At 34.5% G+C, this 23,163-nt stretch overlaps 1 protein-coding gene across 1 annotated transcript in view; it reads left to right on the top strand.

Moving 5' to 3' along the window:
- NCAM2 (neural cell adhesion molecule 2) overlaps positions 1-17,384 on the top strand; it is a 550,011-nt gene extending 532,627 nt beyond the window's left edge. Inside the window, exons 16-18 of the mRNA XM_061134054.1 lie at positions 7,994-8,198; positions 11,826-11,945; positions 16,442-17,384. Of these exons, the coding sequence (XP_060990037.1) occupies positions 7,994-8,198; positions 11,826-11,945; positions 16,442-16,553 (437 nt within the window). The 3' untranslated portion in view covers positions 16,554-17,384. The remainder of the gene's footprint in view (positions 1-7,993; positions 8,199-11,825; positions 11,946-16,441) is intronic.
- Positions 17,385-23,163: the final 5,779 nt, after the last annotated feature.

Here is a 23,163-nt window from a genome sequence, read left to right as displayed (position 1 = left end):
CCACGCCACCCCTCTAGGTTGTCACAGAGCACCGGGCTGTTCTCCCAATACTATACTGCAACTTCCCGCCATCTATCTATTTTACACATGGTGATGAATATATTTCAGTGCTACTCTCTCCTTTCTTCCCACTCTCTTCATCCCCTGCTGGATCCACAAGTCTATTCCCTACATCTGCGACTCTATTCCTGCCCTGAAAATAGGTTCATCAGCACCATTTTTCTAGACTTCATATATATGTGTTAGCATGCAATATTTGCTTTTCTCTTTCTCACTTCACTCTGTGTAACAGGCTCAAGGTTCATCCACCTCATTTCAACTGACTCACATTTGTTCCTTTTATGATTGAGTAATATTCCATTATATATATATGTATCACAACTTCTTCATTCATTCTTCCGCCATTCTTCATTCATTCTTCTGGACGTCTAGGTTGCTTCCATGTCCTGGTTATTGTCAAGTGCTGCAATGAGCATTGGGGTGCATGTGTCTTTTTGAATTATGGTTTTCTCAGGGTATATGCCTGGTAATGGAATTGCTAGGTCATATGGTAGTTTTATTTTTAGTTTTTAAAGGAGCCTCCATACTGTTCTCCATAGTGGCTGTATCAATTTACATTTCCACTTACAGTGCAAGCATTGTTGTTTAGTGGCTGTTATGTCCAACTCTGCAACTCCATGGACTGTAGCATGCCAGGTTCCTCTGTCCATGGGATTTCCCAGACAAGAATACTGGAGTAGGTTGCCATTTCCTTCTCCAGGGGATCTTCCTGTCTGAGGCATCTAACCTGTGGCAGACAGATTCTTTACCACTAAGCCACCAGGGAAGTCCCTTTCTCCACATGTTCTTCAGCATTTGTTGTTGTTGTTTTTTATAGATGTTTCTATTATGGCCATTCTCACTGGTATAGATGATACCTCATTGTAATTTTGTTTTGCATTTCTCTATTAATGAACAATGTTGCACATCTTTTCATGTTTGTTGACCATCTGTTTTTCTTCTTTGGAGAAATGCCAGTCTGGAGCTTCCACATATTTTTTGACTGGGTTGTTTGTTTTTCTGATAATGAGCTGCTTGTTTATTTTGGAGATTAATCCTTTGTCAGTTGCTTCTTTTGCCATTATTTTCTTCCATTCTGAGAGTTATCTTTTCATCTTGTTCATACTTTCCTTTGCTGTGCAAAAACTTTTAAATTTAATTAGATCCCATTTGTTTATGTTTGTTTTTATTCCCATTACTATAGGAGGTGGGTGAAAGACAATTTTGCTATGAATTATATCAATGAGTGTTCTGCCTATGTTTTCATCTAATAGATTTCCTTTTAAAATATATATTACCCCAGAGTGTACCTTTTATAATGCATGAAGATTACTCTAGGTCCTTCTTAATCTAAAAATCTTATCTTTTTTTTCCTTTGTTTTTTTTAGAGAATCCAATGAATGAACTTAAATTTGGGAAACTTCTGCTTCATAAATAAAACTGGACTTCAATCAATGTGTGTTAAGTCTAAAGACTTATGTTAGTTTTAATCTATTTTAGTGTATATCAGGAAACCCCTCTAATGCTGAACTAATTTTGAAGCACTCAGTGAAGGTTTGTGAAGCCTAAGTGAATTAATAGTTCTTTAAAAAAAAAAAAATAATGAAACTATTTAGACACAAAAGTCTACAGATAATCCAGATGTCTGATTTTAAATTAGCTGAGTTGCTGATCAACACAGCTTGTTTTCTTTGTTTGTTTTCTTTTCTTTTGGCCACATAGCATGGAATGCAGGATCTTAGCTCCCAAGCCAGGGATGGAACCTCCCCCCAGCAATGGAAGCTCAGAGTCTTAACCACTGGACCACCAGGACAGGTTAGAAGGAGCTCAAATGTAGAAAGCAGCCTGCTCCTTCTCTTTGCACATAGGATGAAACATATGTGCATATAGATTTATACCTAGGTTTTCCGTAAATCATTTGATATATGAAAATGTGTTGCACTAGGCAAGATGAAGGAAGAACGTGTAAACGGGAGACAAATAGACCTACCTCTATTGTAGAAGAGATTAGTATTTGTTCAAGGTCATGATGGACAACAAAAACTTTCCGTGCAGTCTTTTGTACGCTTAACTGTATTTATCAGTGTCTGTGTGTGCACAGTCATATTTGTCTCTTTGCAATCCCATGGACTGTAGCCCACCAGGCTCCTCTGTCCATGGATTTTCCAGGCAAAAATACTGAAGTGGATTGCCATTTCCTACCTCAGGGTGTATTTAGCACTATCACTTATGAAAATAATTACCACTATTCTGGGAGCAAATCTCCATTTAGGACCATTTAAATTAAAATTAATCTCCATTTAAAATTTTTTAAAGTTTTTTTCTCTAAATTTTTATCACAAATTTCTACATCTAAAAGTAATTCTCAACCTATAGAGAGATAAATAAAAAACTGAACTACTTGAGAATCAAAAAGCACTGTTACTTTTATAAATAATATGTACTGTTTTTTTTTTTTTAAATTAGCATCAAACAATATTTCATGGAAAATTATTTAAGTGCTTTTAGCAGTAAGCTAATTTCTGCAACAGAAATATGAAAAAATCATGCTCAGATGACAGATGACAGATGTGAAATTTTTTTCCTTATTTTAGTGTTTTGATTTTATATTTTGATGACTATTAAGTTACAATTACACAAGCTCTTGAGCTACATGTTGATTTAGTTAGCCAATTTCTAACTTTCAAAGTATGGGAGGTGCAGCTTGGAGGGATGTTGTAAAAACTCTCTTAGACAAATTCTCATATTTGCTTTCGGTAATAAAATATGTATGTATAAATAGATATTTGAATTTTTGACACCTAAATTATTTATATTTTATTAATTCTAACATGAAATCCCTTTTCAAAGAGAAATACAAAGGAACACCAAAAAAGAAGCTGAAAACAAGGATTCAAGAAAAATACAGAAAAGCAAGAAATAATTATTTGCATTATTGTACCTCTTTTAAATAGTTGTTTTTCTACTAGTAGCATAGAAAAAATGGATATTGACATTTTTAGGCAAGCAAATTACACATTTTAATTCATTTACTAGTTTTATTACTATCTTTTTACTATTTAATGCTGAGTATCCAATATAAAATATTGACTTAAACACAGGTATATAAAAACGTAAAACTGAGAAGTTCCCTGTTGGTCTAGTCATTGGGATTCGGTGCTTTCACGGCCATGGCCTGGGTTCAATCCCTGGTTCAGGAACTAGGATCCCAGAAGACATGCTGTGGCATATTATATATACTAAGTTGCTTCAGTTGCATCCGACTCTTTGAGACCCTATGGACAATCGCCTGCCAGGCTCCTCTGTCTGTGGATTCCCCAGGCAAGAATTCTGGAGTGGGTTGCCATGCCTTCAGGCTAAATAAATAGTCTTCAGTTCTACAGATCTAATATTAAGGGTTATCTTGTAATGTCGAGACCTGAAAATATTTTTGTTTTTGTAATGGAGTTAAATAAAAATTAAGTCATAAATCATATATGTAAGTATTCTGGGAAGCTAAAAAGAAAAGATGGCTTTAAAATCCTTTAAATGATTGCCATGCTTAGTTTCAATGTATTAAGTAATTAAAGCCATAACTTACTTATAAAGATTTTTTGTATGTTTCTAAGGACGTAAATCAATCCTAGTCCCCAAATTCTAGTGATGCAATTCTATATACGGTAATGACTTTGTGAGAAGTCCAGACAAATAAGTGAACTTTTACAATAGACTAGGTTGGTAGCAAAAGAAAGAAGGAAAATATTAGAAAGGCTAGCTTTCATAATTATTATAGCTTAACTTCATGGAATGTGAGAAAATATAAATATTTAAATGTATTGTTAAGCTAAAAAAAGCTTTCACAAAAGAATGTAATTAAATATTTATTACATAAACCTATCTGATATCCATGCCTATTCTTTGCAGTGACAAAATATATATTTAGTTTTTCTTAAAAAGTAACTTTAGGTAGTCATCCAGCTTTGTAATCGTTAGTTTAAAAGGTATAACTTTGTTTCTCCAGGAAAAAAGTAATAGCTCTTAAGGTCAATATTCCCTCACCATAAGATGCTTTACAAATACAATGTTTCTAAGCACTTTTTGAACTCAGGAAAGAAGCAGATCAATATACTGGTTAACTACTAAAAAGGTCACAAATAAAATATTTATCATTTAAAAGCTAACTAGCTAAAACTAAGTCATTTCAAAACAGTGACTGTATTCTCAGAAGAATAATCAATGCTTAACAAGAGATTCTGAAGCCTGCTGATGAAGAAATATATTTATTGAACTAATTTAATTTCAAATGGTCAATTTTTTTCACCAAAACTGCATTTCCATAGAATTTTTTAATAATAATAATGATACTTATTAAATTTTTACCTTGTGATTTAAATAAATTATTATATTCACAAGTCTTTCCAACAACCTCATAGCTTAGTTTGTGGAGATTGTTTTCCAAAGTGTCCCCATTTCAATAAAGAGGCATCTCAGCCTTAGAGAAAAGTTAACTGACTCAACAAAGGATATGGAGGAGTAAGTGATTGAAGCAGGATTTTCTGATGCCAGATACAGTGCCTTTCAGAACAAAGCAAAAGTCTTCACATTTTAAAAATGGTAAATGGGGATTTATGTCATTGACCAGATATATCATCGCTGAGCTGTGGGATTCATTGCCTAAAATTCTGACTAGGTATGCATGTGAGAGGAATCCTAAATGAAGTAGGAAAGAAGTGATTGAAGTTCAAATGCAATTTGAGTCAATCTATCCACAGGGGCTAACACTGAATCAAATCTTTATTTTTCCACTATCCTTGTCTGAGCTTTGGTGGTTGAATCATGTGAGGCAAATCCAAAGTGATTACAAATTTGAAAAAACATACTTTTTGCCTTACATAAACTCAAAGATATCTCATAAGTCAATTGTCCTTATTGTAACAATAGATTCAGGTGAGGATCATTTATATTTGAAAAGGAATAATGGAAGAAAAAGTGCAATTGTTTAAAGTGCTGAAACAAATCCTAGTTTTCTTGTTACATTATTTTTCTAGCATGAGGCGCTAGGTTTTTTAATAGTGTGTACAGATACACCTTTGAAAATTTTAAAATAATATTTGGAATCTCATTGCCATTTGTATATTGAAATTTTGCATGAAAAAATACCAAATTCCCATGGCTGAAAACCATTTTGTTTCTCTAGCCTTTCCTTAAAGTGGGTTCATGTGATAAGAGAATAGTTCTGTCAAAGTTAATAATTTCTCTGGATTCGCACTAGGCAATTTTTCTACACTAAAACCATCTAAATAGCATGGTAAACTTCGATAGGGGAAGGAGATTCTGAAAATGGCATGAAAATTTTTTTTCCTCCAACACTGTGTTTCTATTGCCAGTTTCTAATTATGGGAAATAAAATAATTGTAATCAAAATGACACTTTTTAAGGGCATGTGAGTGCCAGGTTTGTTGATTCTGTGCTTAAAGAATTCTTATTTGCAACAACACGGGATGTTGTATAGGAATATCTGTGATCTCGCCCAGGTGAACCACAGGGTTGCCTGGGTAAGTGCCAGGCACCATGTCATAGAAGGGTTTTTATTACTCTGCCTGCAAGCTCTGGGGGTGTTAAGAAATATGTTGTTGTTGTTTAGTTACTAAGTCATGTATCACTCTTTTGTGACCTCATTAACTGTAATCCTCCAGGCTCCTTTGCCCATGGGATTTCCCAGGAAAGAGTACTGCAGTGGGTTGCCATTTCCTCCTCCAGGGGTTCTCCCCAACCCAGGGATCAAACCTGTGTCTCCTGAATTGGCAGGCAGGTTCTACAATATACCACTGAGCCACAAGAGAGGTCTGTTAAGGAATATAAATAACATGCATTTCCTAAAAAAAATAATAATAAATTTAGACATGAAATTCAGAAAAATAAACTAGTATTCAGACAGGTGTGATGTATTCAAGATTGGCCTATTAGTGGAAAATTCGACATAAAAACTCATACCAATTCCTTTGGATCACAGTTTCTTCAATCATGGTTAAAATATATTAGACCTAACTTTAAAAATATGACTTAGAAAATCTTTAATTTACATATATATTTTTTTTTCAGAAGTAGTTTTCGCAAAACCCAAGTTTGCTTCTGTATCTGTCACTTGGATTGCACACCACTCACAGATTGAGCATGCTATTATGATGCTGAGTGGTAAATGTATTTTATCATTTAAAATGATAATTATAAACGTATAATGTTATATAGGCAAATTTTAACATTATCATGGTCATTTTGAACAATTTTATACAATTGTCATATGATTCTCTTTTTTACCTCTAAATAACACACTATCTCCAGTTTAATCTTCTATCTTTCCACTATGCTCTCTTTCCTATCTGCATTGTTATAGTTGAGGAATTGCCCCTTATATTCAACTACAGGCATATAACATTTGATTCATTTTTGCTGCATTATCCGTCTTGCCGTTTCTACTCTGTTAGTCAGTCAATTCCATCCTATTCTCTATCACCTCTTTCATGAATCCTTTGTGTATGACTTGTGGAGTTTCCTCCAATCACATGTCTTGAAAAAGTGGCTCCCATCTTTCCCTACCTTTTCATGATATGACTTCAGTCAGTCAGTTCAGTCGCTCAGTCACGTTCACCTCTTTGTGACCCCATGGACTGCAGCATGCCTGGCTTCCCTGTCCATCACCACCTCCCAGAGCTCACTCAAACTCATGTCCATCAAGTCCATCATGGATATATGTGACCTTCAGAAAGGTCACAACTCTGTTAAAGTTTGCCTCTGGTCTAATGTGATTTGTTAAATGATTCACTGGAGAAATACAAGTAAATAATTTATTCTAAAATGATGCAGAGCAGGAATAGAGATGCAGCTGTAGAGAATGAAATTGTGGACACGGGGGAAGAAGGAGAGGGTGGAACAAATTAAGAGAGTAGCATTGAGGTATACACACTTCCACGTGTAAATTAGTACACAGCAAGTGGGAAGTTGCTGCATGGCCCAGGGAGCTTAGTTCTGTGTTCTGTGATGACATAGAGGGGCGGACAGGGGTGGTGGGAGGGAGGCTCAAGAAGGACAGGATGTATGTTCACATAGGACTGATTCCATTGTTACCGCAGAAACTAACACATTGAAAAGTAGTTGCTGCTGCTGCTGCTGCTAGTCACTTCCATTGTGTCTGACTCTGTGCGACCCCATAGACAGCAGTCCACCAGGCTCCCCCGTCCCCGGGATTCTCCAGGCAAGAACACTGGAGTGGGTTGCCATTTCCTTCTCCAGTGCATGAAAGTGAAAAATGAAAGTGAAGTCACTCAGTTGTGTCCGACTCCTAGCGACCCCGTGGACTGCAGCCTACCAGACTCCTCTGTCCATGGGATGTTCCAGGCAAGAGTACTTGAGTGGGGTGCCATTGCCTTCTCCTGAATAGTAGTTAGATTCTGATGAAAATGATGATTTTTAAAATATTTCTCGGCAGATATTTTAAAGTGTTTCCTCTGTCAAAGCAAAGTGCTATAGCATCATTTCAAGACTAAGTCTTAAAACTAAAATTATTCCAAATAGAACATCTATTTAACACATCTCTTACAGGAGTTTTGATTACATTTTTTTCTTTGAACAAAGTGCTGATCTAAAAATGACTCTGACTTTCTTGTAGAGTACAATTAGGGCTATAATAAAATATTCATTATCCCCCCCCAAAGGTAATCAAGAAGTATACTGTAAACCAGAGTTAGAGTGTTTTTTTCTGAAGAAAATTTGTAAGAGATTTTCAAATTCTAACATGGCAGTTGCTTAAAACATTGTTTGAAAACCAGACAATTCATGAAATTGGAGTGTGCTAGTAAAGATATTTTCCTGTCTCTTAAGTCGACTATTTCTCAGATGGGATGATTTCTTTTTTAAAATAACTGTATAATCTTGTCTATCTTGGGGCTTAATACACTTATTTTCTTTTATTTTCAAGACACACTTTTTAATGGTCTTGGGCTTGGAGCGGTCATTGGTCTGGGAGTCGCCGCACTCTTGCTAATCCTGGTGGTAACAGATGTCAGCTGCTTCTTTATTCGACAATGCGGGTTATTGATGTGCATCACCAGGAGAATGTGTGGGAAGAAGAGTGGCTCCAGTGGTAAAAGTAAAGAACTCGAAGAAGGAAAAGCCGCCTACCTGTGAGTATCAGACATCTGCGTCACAGTAATGAGAGACTTTTCATATCACTCCAAGGAGTTCACAATTTACATTTTCCTTATGCAAACTTAGAGTGATATGCAAAAAAACTGTTCCATATTAGCATCAACTTCAAAAGTTCTCTCATGTTCCTACCCAGACAAAACCACACTATTCCAGGTAACTCCCCCTCTCCCAGGCAACTACTATTCTGATTTTTTCATCATACATCATTTTTAGCTCTTATAAAACTTGATATGTGTCTGGCTTCTTTCAGTCAACATAATGTTTTAGAATTCATTCATGGTGTTCTATCTGTCAGTGATTCATTTCATTTTATTGTTAAGTCATTTCTATTCATTCTTGATTCATATATTTAGGCATTTTATGATTTCATGCCTTATTTCTTAGACTTAAGGATAGAGGAGAATTCATTTTTGCATGGCTGCATTGTTTTGTTTGGCTTTTAATCTCCAAACCCATTTCAAGCTTACTAGGCATTTCATCTATGATCATTTCTTATGGATATTATATAAGGAATGTTTTCCCTTAAGGGATAATAAATTGAATAGTACACATTTTCAGTTAAAAAAATTAGTTTAAATATCCCAAAGTGTCACCTGCTTAGTTGTTGGACACAGTGGATAGCAAAGAACAAAATGAAATTAGACTGTTTTAATGCTTGAAAGAATAGTGAACATATGACATAGTAAATACAGTGGGATCAATTCCTATTCACTATCTCTTGCTATCCTCATAGAAACATATACTTTCTCATAATTTGCTGTACTTTTAAATTGCCTGATTAACTAAAGAAATGTATCACCAAATTTAGCTTTAGTTCATTTTCCCATATACTGAAAATAACATACTATTTAACATAATTATACATATATTATATACAGATGACACATATATATGCACACATGACTCAAAACTGAATTTTGTATATATTCATACTTGCTCTACTATTAACTAAATGGAACAAGTGTTAGGTAACAAGCACTACCATCAAACCTAGGGATAAAGTGGTGAGCAAAACAAACAAGAACTTTACTCACATGGAATTCACATTTTAATGTAAGAATACAGATAATAAATGCTAAAAATGAAAATGTCTGATAGTGATAAGCACTAAAAAATAAAGAAAAACTGAATGGTAAACTGTTACTAGAGTTTCAGTCACTGTGAACCTCTAGCAGGAGGTGAAACTAAGCTGAAGAGTGAGTGATCAAGAGTCACAAATACAATGATCAAGGGGAAGAGCCTTCCAATCAGGAGTAACAGTAGGACAGAGGCTGTTAAGGCAGGAATGAGCTGACTGTGTTCAGCACGAAGTGGATCTGAGTGGATTAAGCCAGGTAAAGAAACTGGTACCGATATTAGTTGGGAGAATTATCTGAGTACAAAAGGATTAAATCTTGTTGGGTTAAATATTTTTTAAATAGAAAGTGACTAAAAGTTTGTTTGTTTGTTTGTTTTTTAAAGATTTGTTTAGTTGCTTTGAAGAATGGATTACTGGAAGGTTGGTATGTGTAAGGAAAGATATCAAGTCAGGGGGACTAGATAGGAGAATCTTGAAACACTTCAGGTGGAAAGAGATGGTCTTCTGTACCAAAATAGTAGTAGATAGACATATGAAAGAGTATGCCATCCAGATATAGATGAGGTAGAGTCAACCACTGGGAACTGATTTGACTTTGAGGTGACAGCAAGAGAGAAATAAAAAAGAGCCTTCTTGCTTTGTCTTAATCATCTGGAAGGAAGTTGGTGACCATGTGCGAAACAACCAGGTGTATCCAAGCTCTGTCGTTTGCTTTTGTTTGATTTCTTAATTGGCAATTTATCCACCAACACTTCTGTTTGTAATTCCTGCTGAGATCGATTAACCTTAAAGTCTTGGAAAGATGAAAACACATGGTTCATTTCATGCTTGTTGTCCATCATAGCTTTTAAAATCATGATATCCCCTGCCTTAGAAAAAAAAGTTTTTAACTTTTTCAACAAGTAATTATGTCAACTAAAAAATATATATAAAATCTCAATGAGAGATAGGATATAATTAATTTGATTTATTGAATATATACTATTTTCTAAACATGATCTCAAGCATTCTTAGACTAGTCCTTTGATGTGATCAGAAGTTATAAGACTGAGTATATGTGTTAGAAAACACACTAACTACACACTTAGAGCATCTTTATTTGAAGAATATTATATTGCATAAAATATGAGAAAGGTGATGGTAAACAAAATAGCATTTGTGTAAACTCCTAGAATATTCCATTATTTGTCTTTTATTGTAAATTAGCATTTATCTTGAATTCTCGTAATTTATCTTATAAAATGGCTAATGATTACTATTTTCTCAAACTACATGTATACTCTCATTTACCCAAGCATTGATTTACAATAGCAAATACTATTGAACACCTAGATAACCAGGCGCTTAGGCGCTAGTGGTAAAGAACGCTCTTGCCAATACAGGAGATGTAAGGGACACAGATTCGATCCCTGGGTCAGGAAGATCCCTTGCAGAAGGGAATGGCAACCCACTCCAGTATTCTTGCCTGGAGAATCCCATGGAAAGAGGAGCCTGGCAGGCTACTGAACATAGGATCGCAAAGAGGCAGACATGACTGAAGCAACTTAGCCCACGCACATCTAAGTTTCAGAGATACAAATGTGAGGAAAAACAAACTAGTCCCTGCTATTGGCTTCTTACTCTGATGGGAAACACATTTTGGTTAAAAAAAAAATCAAATGGATAAATAAATAAGAAAGGTTTGTGTAAATGTTAACTTTTTAGAAGAGAATTTACCTAATCAGATTTATCTAAGCAAGTTGAAAAATAAAACATAAAAAATAATAGCAAGTGACTAGTCAATGTGGGCTGCCGTCTATGGGGTCGCACAGAGTCGGACACGGCTGAAGCGACTTAGCAGCAGCAGCCAATGTGTGTATATGTGTGTGTATTCTAGTGCATGTGTGATCAGCTGGGTCTGACTCTGTGACCCCATGGACTAGGGCCAGCCAGACTCCTCTGCCCATGGAAATCTCCAGGCAAGAACACTGGAGTGGGTTGCCATTCCCTTCTCCAGGAGATCTTCCTGACCCAGGGATCGAACCCATGTCTCATGTGTCTCCTGCATTGGCAGGTGGATTCTTTACCAACTGCACCACCTGGGAAGCCCCCATGTGTGTGTAATTTGCTTTTCAACATGCATGAAGAGGGATACCCAAATCCAGCCCCCTTTGCTACCACAAGGGAAAAGGGAATTATACCCAGGTACCTCATATCATAAATTTTATGTACTAAAATATTTTTATTTATTTCCCAAAAGAAAGTGAATGGTTAAATTTTAAATGTGAACTATTTTATGGAATATTTAACAGTTTTGATGAAAAGAATTCTATACAAAATGGAATTTCTTCTTTCCATTTTTTTCTGAACAATATCTGGCTAGATAAATTTCAATGGAAAAAAGATTCTTAGTAAGTATTCCATTCTAGCCACATTGGATTTATTTAAAGGGTGATGAGATTTTGTGGAGATTTTTAGCTATGTTCCATAATGCATCCATTCTTACATTTTATAGATAAGATTTTATTTTTCTTTATTTTTCTAGGAAAGATGGATCAAAAGAACCCATAGTGGAGATGAGAACAGAGGATGAAAGAATTACTAATCATGAAGATGGGAGCCCAGTAAATGAGCCAAATGAAACCACACCACTAACAGAACCTGAGTATGTAGCTTGAAATCCTTAATAATTTTTGGATAAATATTTGTAAACTGACTATCACATTATCATTATCAATAGCATGTATTGACAAATAACATTTTTCAAACAATGTTTCTTCTTCAATGAAAGTACATGTGAATATCAAAATTGAGATATTTCACACTAAGATTTTGTATCAGTGTAGGAGAAAATCTCCTGTTTAAAAATATATTCATAATTTTATGCAAATATATCAGAATAATGGAAGCATGTTTCAAATTTGGACTTTCCTGCACGAATCTTGCTGTTTAAGAAAGTGATACTTTCAAAATGTGATTGATTTTACTGAAATAAAAATGTGTCAGGAAATTAGTTACTGCTTTTACTATGAATACACAGTTGTAGAATAGAAATAAATAGTGTGAAATAAACACAAGTCTATTTTTTTAAATGTATATTTGTCAAGAAGAAGGGATGCTGTTAAATAACTATTATTTCAGTGATGCTTGGTCTCCATTCAAAGTTATGTTATTTACTTAATTCTGCATCCATCAGAACTTGATTAAAACCATGATTAGTACTTCAGCTAAACCCACAAAAATGGACATGTACAAACATGATGTTCATGAATATGAAGGTTAAAATGTTTAGAAACAAAGGCATTATCAGAAAGTAGTAACAGCAATATTCAACTGAATATATTCCCCTTGCCGTGGTGAAGGGGCTTGCATAATTCAATGAAGATATGAGCCACACCATGTAGGGCCACCCAAGAGGGACCAGTCATAGTGAAGAGTTCTGACAAAATGTGATCCACTAGAAGAGGGAATGGCAAACCACTCCAAACTAGCATGGGAACCCCACGAACTGCATAAAAGGCAAAAAGGTATGACACTGAAAGATAACCCCCCCAGGTCATAAGGTGTCCAATATGCTACTGGGGAAGACTGGAGGACAGCTCCTAACAGCTCCAGAAAGGATGAAGCAGCAGGACCAGTTGTGGATGTGTCTGGTGATGAAAGTAAAATCCGAAGCTGCAAAGAACAGGACTACACATGAACCTGGAATGTTAGGTCTATGAATCAAGGTAAATCGGTCACGGTCAAGCGGGACAGGGCAAGAATAAACATCATCTTAGGAATCAGTGAACTAAAATGGACAGGAATGGGTGAATTTAATTTCGATGAACATTATATCTACTCCTGTGGGCAAGAATCCAAAGGAAGAAATGGTGTAGTCCTTATAATAAACAAAAGAATGAAAAATGCAGTTCTTGGGTGTAACCTCAAAAATGACAGAATGGCCTTGGTTTGTTCCCAAGGCAAGCCATTCAACATCACAGTAATCCAAGTTTATGCCCCAACTGCTGATGCCAAAGAAGCTGAAGTTGATCAGTTCTGTGAAGACCTAGGAGACTTCCTAGTAATAACACCCAAAAAAGAAGTCCTGTTCATCATAGGGGATCGGAATGCAAAAGTAGGAAGTCAAGCCAGTTTGGTCTTGGAGTACAAAATGAAGCAGAGCAAAGGCTAACAGAATTCTGCCAAAAGAACACAGTATATAGCAGAGCTATATATAACTATATATAACAGAACTGATTATAGCAAACACACTTTTACAACCACACAAGAGATAACTTTACACATGGACATCACCAAATGGTCAATGCAAAAATCAGAGTAATTACATTCTTTAGCCAAAGATGGAGTAGCTCTACATAGTCAGCCAAAACAAGACCTGGAGCTGACTATGTCTCAGATCATCAGCTCCTCATAGCAAAATTCAGGCTTAAATTAAAGAAAGTGGGAAAAACTACTAGGCCAGTCGGGTATGACTTAAATCAAATCCCCTATGAATATACAATGGGGGTGATGAATAGATTCAAGGGATTAGATCTAGTAAACAGGGTGTCTGAAGGACTTTGGACCGAGGTTTGTAATATTGTACAGGAGGCAGCGAACAAAACCATTCCAAAGAAAAAGAAGTGCAAGAAGGCGAAGTGGTTGTCTGAGCAGGCTCCGCAGAAAGCTGAAGAAAAGAGAAGTGAAAATCAAGGGGGAAAAGGTACACCGACATGGGAACAACAAACTGGTTCAAAACTGGGGAAACTGTATGTCAAAGCTGTTGTCACCATGCTTATTTAACTTATATGCCAAGTACATCATGCAAAATGCTGGGCTGGAAGAAACTCAGTTTGATTGCTGGGATACCACTTTAATGACAGAAAGCCAAAAGAGTCTCCAGATGAGGGTGAAGGAGGAGAGTAAAAGAGTCAGCTTAAAACTCAATATTGAAAAAAAAAAATACTAAGATCATGGCATCCGATCCCATCACTTCATGGCAAATAGAAGGGGAAAATGTGGAAGCAGTGACAGATTTTGTCTTCTTGGGCTCTAAAATCACTGCAAATGTCTAAGCAATTAGACAATTGCTTCTAATTTCATAGGAAGGCTATGACAAACCTAGACAGTGTGTTAAAAAGTAGAGACATCACTTTGCCAACAAAGGCGCAAATAGTCAAGGCAATGGTCTTTCCAGCAGTCATGTACGGATGTGAGAACTGGACAGTAAAGAAGGCAGAGTACTGAAAAATTGATGCTTTCAAACTGTGTTGCTGGAGAAGACTCTTGAATGTCCCTTGGACTGCAAGGAGCGAAATCCAGTCAATCCTAAAGAAAATCAACCCTAAATACTCATTGGAAGAATTGATGCTGAAGTTGAGCCCTCAATACTTTGGCCACCTGATGCCAACATCTGACTTATTGGAAAAGACCCAGATGCTGAGAAAAATTGAAGACAGAAGGAGAAGAGGATGACAGAGGATGAGATGGTTGGATGGCATCACCCATTCAATGACAGGAACTTGGGAAAACTCCAGGAGATGGTGATGGACAGGAAAGCCTGACATGCTGTGGTCCATGGGGTTGTGAAGATTTGGACACAACTTGGTGATTGAACAATAATAGCAATTGAAAATATTTGATACTGCCAAAATCAGGGTGATCACATTATTCTTTAAACATTGCTCACCAAAACTATGTTTACATTTTGTTTTTAAAAATAAAATCCTTTTTCTTTACTAGCTAGTATTCTCTTGGAGAGAAAGTTGATTTAGGCTTCGCATCCTAAGTCAAAGGCTGTGTTGTCACAGGTAAAGAAAATGACTTTTTTAGAAATCCCCTTTATCTTCACTCAAGAGGCAAATTAATAATAATAATATTTAGACAAACATAGTACTGCTCTGAAGCTTTAATTTTGGTTTAAATCTTTAGGCCCTTTTTAATGACTTCATTAGGGATTATTACACTCTAATTTGAAGTTGACTCTTGTAGAGGCAGTTTTTTAGGGTGGATTCTGTACACTCCCCTTCAGAAATCAGAAATCTTTTCAATAAGCAAAATATTACACAACAAAGTAACTTCCTACCTGTTAGTTAACACTTACTATGATATAATGGTGTGTATGAAAACTGGCTAAGAAAATGCCCTTATATAGAACAGGGCTATATTTTGAAAGAAAACAAAACAAAAAATCAAAGCAAGATGATTTAATAATTATTCTGGTTCTCAAGTAAAGAAAAAAATATTGAACATAAAAATAACAAAATTAACAGTAATCTTTAAAAATACAATTTAACATAAACATAAGTAATGAATAAGTATATATATATATATATATACAAAAATACAACATCCAAGAGTTATTTGAAAACACAGATTAATTACAAGTGTAATAAATAGTTCTGTAAGAGATATATTGATATTAAACATCTTGCTGACCTCTTGTTTAAGCTCGAAATTTCTGTGTGTTTTGCTGCTAGAAATAGCTCATTGTTTTTATACTCCTTTATGGCTGATGTTTTCAGTTCTTGGGAAAAACAGACAAGAAGAATTCTGAATGCACTATTTATAATAATCATAAAAGAGAGCCTGACCTAATAGTTTTAAGATAGATGATACTTCACTCCCAGCAATGAAATGGCTTACTTTTGATTGTTTGGTTTTCATGTAATAGCTTTGACTTTCAGAAGACAATGGCTTTCTCTTCTCATTCAGATACATAAAAAAAATTGCAAATACATCCCAAAGGAACTAGCACAGTAGCATTCATTATGCCATACAATGGTGAGGTTAAAGTCACAGAGGTGAATTCTATTTGCAACTTAATTATTACTTTAACAAACCTGATTTTTTGTTTCATTCTAATGTGTGTGTGTGTGTGTGTGTTAGTTACTTAATCATGTCCAACTCTTTGCGACACCGTGGCTTGTAGCCTGCCAGACTCCTCTGTCCCCGGAATTGTCTAGGCAAGAATGCTGGAGTGGGTTGCCATTCCCTTCTCCAGGGAGTCGTCTCAACCCAGGGGTTGAACCCCAGTCTCCCACATTGCAGGCAGATTCTTTACCGTCTGAGCCACGCTATTGTACTCTATTTCCTTCTACAAAACAATGACTTAAATGGTTATGGATATCACTTAAAGTGCCTTAGCCAATTGTCTCTTATTTTTATATTCTTTTCCAGAAAATTGCCTTTAAAAGAAGAAAATGGGAAAGAAGTCCTAAATCCAGAAACGATAGAAATTAAGGTTTCTAACGACATCATTCAATCAAAAGAAGACGACAGCAAAGCGTAACCGGAAGACCACAGTCTCGAATGGTGAATGCTACAAAGAGCATTCGGATTGCAGTGACCCTATGACCAAAACTATTCCACTGACCTTAATTTCTTGGGAAACTTCTAGCTTGGAATAGCTTGTACACATATACATAAGATCCAATATTCCTGCCCATGGTCCGTTTCCTTTTGTTGTTATTGTTGTACTGTTGTTGCTTATTTTGTTATGAATTTCAATATAGAGACCTGACTGGCACCAACTCTTATGTATTCAATTGACTCTATGATTGAAGTACTGCAATTTATTATATAAGTAAAATGCTCTATTTCTTCAGAAGTGTATTTCCTACCACAACCTCTCCACAAGTAGGAGTTTAAGAAAAAGCAAAACAAAAGCTTTGTGAGCTAAATGTATAAAAAAGCCCTGCATGTTTTTTTAATCCAATTTTGGGCAAATAGATTATTAAAGTGGATTTCAGTTTAAGATGAAAATACTTAAGGTTACACTTTTCATCCAGAGAACTTCAGGGAATTTAGGCTTGAAGGAGCTAGTTATCTTTAGTAGATGTGAAATATTGAGAGACACTTTGGAAAATTCTTTTTAAGTTATAATTACAGTGCTACTTCAATGTTGATTTTTAATAGACTGAAGTGCCAGATCAAAATTGTTACCCATTTGAACAAATATTAGTTGTGTGTAAAATTAGATTAGAAAGATTCCGTAAATCTCTATCTCTTATAGATGCCACATTCACTCATGATGGATTACACACAATGAAAATGTATTGCAAGTGAAATAATATTGATTTCTGCCCTCAGCTTCAAATAAAGTAAACTGAAATGGGAACAATATCAATGTTGTCTTGATATATTTATAAATGTGATATTTGTGGTTATCTTTTACTTTTTAAACTAATTTTAATCAAAAAATGTCTTTAGTGTTTAAATATTTCAAATCATATCCTCAGATACATTTTTTGCCCATTATTTTAGATAATCTCTCTTTAAAAATTCATTTTCCCAGTGTTATAGGTCAACCATTATATGTAATTGGCTAATGGAACTTAAAATCCTTAGTGGTTAAATTATGGAGAAATTAACATTTAAACATTGCCATAAAAGTGTCAGTGATAAATGATTAAATTGCCACTATGTGTTTTTATTCTGGATGTTGTAGCTAGAAGTAATTTTAAGATTTTGATAAACAATTTTGGTTGAAGAAATTCCTTAGATAATCATCGCAAATTTTCTAATATTACTTATTAGTAATATGTACCAGAATAAATACATATTAACTTCCAAGCTATGCAAGCTCCCAGAGGTAAAAGGCTAAAACATACTTTTCACTTATATATGAGGTTAAAATATGTATTTATGATTATAAATAGACATACCAAATGGGAGCAAGTTTTAGGTTATTTCTTACCCTAGAGAGCCAAAGGTTTCTTTAGGCCCCATCACATTCATAACCTTTCATGTTTCAGGTGGTGAAGCTTAAATCTAATAGGTTAGGGAATGCAAACCAATAGAACATTGGAAGAAAGTTTTAACACTGGATAGCGATACTGCTGCTTTAGGCTATCTCTCTATGGGGATCATTTGACAAATAAGTGTAATACTAACGTCACTCATGAACACTTTTATTTACAAAGTGCTTAAAACTGTCAACCTAGGAGAGACAACTAACTCTCCAAAACTATTGTTATTAGAGGACAGAAAGTGCCCATCTGCACGTTCTGGCACTAAATCTCCACAGTGTCCTTGCCATGATGTACAGGGTTATACGACGCAGGAATCTCTGCTTGCTATCCTATCCTTCCAGGCACATCCTCAAGAAAAAACTTCCTGTGCCTACCTAGGAATTTGAGTAGGAATTATCCAACTGGTCTCGACAAATTTGACTGTTGCTCTTTAAGTTATGCTTGTCTGATCATCTCTTGGCTTTATTTTGCTGTCTTTTTCTTTAGTTTCCCCTTTTGTATCAATGTGCTGAAACTAATAAAAAGTACTTGAATTAGTTTGTGCAGAGTAACTGGGCTTAGTGAAGTGTTCATGAAGCAATCAGCATGGATGCTCATTTTTCCAGGATAGGGCCATGTGGTTTTAAAGTAATTACAGTGAAAGAAGTAGGAAAATTAAGAAAGCAGTTTAGCATGTTTACTCTTGTGATATCTGTGCTATATTTCAAGAGCAGAGAAATCATAATAAAGATCAAAGATTTTTGTTTCCTCAGTCTGAAAGCTCTGATTCTCTCATTTCTTTGGACTTCTCACCATAAAGCAGTTTGATTAAATAATTCTTTTATATATACATATATATATAAGTACACTATATATAAATATGTAGGCTGTTAAATTTTTTGCCACCAATGTGGAGTGATGATCTGAAGTTAACAGATAATCTGAAACTAATTATAAACAGACTGTTTCAAGTGCATTGTTTCAATTGTCTGAGTGGTCCTTATCTCTTGTCCTTGAAATCCATGCCCTGCAACAGCAAGGCTATACTGTGATAAACCTTTTTTTTTCCTTTTTTTTTTTTTTTTTTTAGCATTTCAATGGAATACTCCAAATGACTTTACTTGTAAAAGTTTCAAAATTTTTTGAAACTGGTTTTTTGAGAGCTGGTTTGTAGTAAATTGTAAAATATGAGTAGACCTGAAATGATTTGTTTATTTTTCATTCTTATTCTAGACTTAAAATATCCATGCATCTGTATAAATATTATTTTTAATGTCTGAGAGCACTCTTAAATGTTAGTATAAAATGTCAAAAGATTGAACTGAATATAGGTAGTGTTAAATAATTGGAATGCTGTGCTATTTTAAACAAAGAAGCAAAGATATCACTGAAAATTTTGGTATTTCTTGATAGGTTATGTGCAATTAGGCAGTGACAATCTATATTCAATGACCTATAAGAGAGAACAGTAATATTAGCATTTTAGCATGTATTTGTTTTTAAAACTGGCACAAATTAATGTGTCAACATATTTTACAATGATCTGTAAAGAAATTTAAAAATTTTGATTTCTAAAGATTTATTTATTATTTTTGTGGATTGACTTATGGCCATTCAATTGATTCTAACATCTAACATTTATATTAATGTAATGCTTCTCAAATTTTCCTTCATTTTTTACTACTAATACCTACAAAAGCATTTTTTCAAAGGCTATTTGATCCAGAAACATTTACATGAATCTTGGTCTTTGACTTAGACATTTATATAAATAGAAGATTTTTATTAATCAAATTATTTATTTGAGTGCCAACAATTAATTGTACCTTTATATTCATACCTTAAGTTTATGCTTCTTATTTTAAATACTTAAGAGGTATTTGTGCCTTTGGATTAGCATGATCTTTATTAAAAGAAAAAAGAACTGCAATCTCTATTGCTATATTTTGCTTATATCTATGACACTTGAATGATACTGTCTTATCTATATTTAGTGAATAAGCTCAGTTCAGGCTACTTCACCTTGAATACAAAATCTCAATAAAACAATTTATTCTGTGTAACTTATTTCCACTTTTGACAAAACAATTCTTTTAATGCACACACAAAACATACTTAAATTGTTCTGTATCATTGTTCTAGACAATAAATACATTCTAGATATTGTTGAAATTGAGTTTTACTAGTTGTGAAACAAAGACACTAAAATAGGGTAAATTATTATGGTGTCACTTGGGTCTACATTATTCCTGTTATATATTTGACTGGGGATCATAAATCATTCTTCATTGTTAATGATAAGATAATCACTGATGAAAATATCTACAACTGGAGTGGTAGAAAGAACAATCTCCATTTCTTAATTTTAGGAAATATTGAAATAGCATATTACAATTACATATTAAATTTGCAATGTTGTTTTTCATGAATAATAACGTAAATGCTCAATTTCAATACCTCATGGGTTCTTTTTCATAATCATATCCAAAGAGCTTATTCAACAGACTTTATAAGTAGATGAAATTACAGTTTTTAAATGAGATGGATTGCATTATTCATCTTTAGAAAGAAAAGATTTGCATCTTCATATTAACCCTTTGAATCACTATTGCATTGTCTTTCACACTGAAATTGCATATGGATGTGTTAGCATATGCCAAAATTCAACTGTGGAAGGCTCATAGAAATGAAACACTTCAATCCTAAAATGGAAATCTCTCAAAAATGTCTTCTACTTACAGGCTTAATAATGTTGAGATGAAGTGATTATACATGTAACTGAGCCTATACATAGGAATTGCTGAACAAATATGATTTCCTTCCAAGTTCCTCTTCTTTTTGAAAAATTGTATTTTCCCATTAGATGCAGCTATTTAACAACACTATACAGAATGCTAATAATTTCTTCTCTTAGATTCATATTATATACAACATTTAATATTTATTTAGTAAACATATTTAATATTCTTAGAAAAATAGTTTATTATTCACTATAGGATTTTATCAATACCTTAACTACATTAGTTGGTACCACTACTGTAATTTCTTAAATATTTTCAGGATTTTAACCACACGATATTCTTAATAGTTAATATAAAAATTGCCCATACAAAGTTAATATCGCCACTTATTTTAATCGTTTTCCTAAAATTAAAGCATATACCTTTTAGCATCTGGTCTTAGCCTTCCTTGGAAAAGTGAAGTATTGACTGTTGGAGCATTTCATCACAACCAGATGTAGGAGAATAGATGAAACAGAGAACTGAACGAATTCAGAAAGGCAGACTGAGCTCTGATACTAGGGGTAGGTAAGAAGGCTGATCGTGTGAGAAGTGTTGGAGCAAGGACAAGGAAGACTGTATAGACAAAAATCTAAGGCCAATAATACTGATGCAAAGGAGGAAACTTACAGAAATCCAGGGAAGAGGGTTAACATACATAGAACTTAGGATTCACCTTTGCAAATCAGAGTTATTTTAGAGAACAGGCATAGTGTAAAATAAATGGTACTGTTAAAGAGAAAACATATCTATTCCAAGTTTGAAAGGGATGCTCATGGTTTAGCATTTGCCTCTAAACTCTGTTAGGCATCTGTAAACTTAGAAATAAAGTTTAAAAAAGAATCTTATTTTTTGGTATGTGAATTCTATGCTGTGTTCAGTATGCATTAAAACATGCTGCCTTTTATTTTCTTTAACTTATATATGCCATTCAAATTCTATATTGTTAAGTTAGCAACCACAAAGTTTTCTTTTTGTTTCAATAGAGTATGTCCCTATGAAATGCTGTGTATATATGTCTAAACTGTAAAAATTATACTGCAAATGTTGAAGTTTTGTATTTATGAAAGACATTGAAAGTATGGCTTACAGTATATCAAAATTGTCACTCTTCACCATTTGTATATTAATAGTAAAAATACTTTTACTTTAATAAAGTGTTGCATTTATGTTTATTTTGAATAGTATCTTGCAATGAATGAGCTTATGACTTTACAAATATTTTTTTATTTTTTGAAAGAGGTTCCTAGACCTATCTCTATACATTCAAAAGAAGAGAATGCTTTCTGTCATCTTGCCTCATCCTGAGTCAATCTTCTGGCTTCTATGCCTTGTCCAGTCAGAGAATTTATCTTGGTAAGAGCAGTGACTATCAAACCACGGTCCCTAGACCAGGTTTGATACCTGGGAACCATTGACATCACCTGGGAACTTTTAAAAAATGTAAACTTTTGGACCCCACCATGGACCTAAAAAATCAAAATAATCTTGTACTTCTGAGGCACATATAAATTTGATATGCACTGGGTTAAAAGACACCTTAGAGATAAGATAGTTCTAGTTCATGTCACAGTTTTATTTCTCACGTTGATCACTTTCTTAGGACTTTGTGAGTCATAAGCAAAGCTAATCATTTTTCACAAGCTTTAACAAAGTATTTATTTTTATTTTTAAAGCTAAGTTAAATTTAATTCATTCTTAAAGTGAAAAAAAAAAAAACACCAAACTTTCACAAGGGATAATTTTCAATATAAGCTTTACAAAATGCCCAAACACACACACACAGACATACACACACACATATGTATACATATACATATATATGTATATATAATAAAAGTAACATTAGATAAGCTTTGAAGGGAGAAAAAATGGGGACATTTAAATTTTGTATTGGTTCTTATAATATATCAATTAATTTATTTAGCAGACATTGTTGTTGCTTAGTTGTGAAGTCACGTCCAAATCTGTGACACGGTGGACAGCAACATGCCAGATATCTTTCAGTTTATTTCAGTCATTTAGTTGTGTCCAACTCTTTGCGACCCCATGGACTGCAGCCCACCAGGCTTCCATATCCAGGACCAATTCCCAGAGCTTGCTCAAGCTCATGTCCATCGAGTCAGTGATGCCATCCAAAAATCTCACCCTCTATTGTCCCCTTCTCCTCCCAACTTCAGTCTTTCCCAGCATCAGGGTCTTTTCCAAAAAGTCAGTTCTTCATATCAGGTGGCCAAATTATTGGAGCTTCAGCTTCAGCATCCAATGAATATTCAGGACTGATTTCCTTTAGGACTGACTGGTTTGATCTGCTTGCTGTCCAATGGACTCTCAAGGGTATTCTCTAACACCACAGTTCAAAAGCATCAGTGCTTCAGCACTCAGCTTT

This window comes from Dama dama, chromosome 31, assembly GCF_033118175.1.
Source record: "Dama dama isolate Ldn47 chromosome 31, ASM3311817v1, whole genome shotgun sequence".
Lineage (NCBI taxonomy): Eukaryota > Metazoa > Chordata > Mammalia > Artiodactyla > Cervidae > Dama > Dama dama.
The sequence above is the reverse complement of the archived record's forward strand: the minus strand, read 5'-3'. Positions and strand labels throughout refer to the sequence as shown.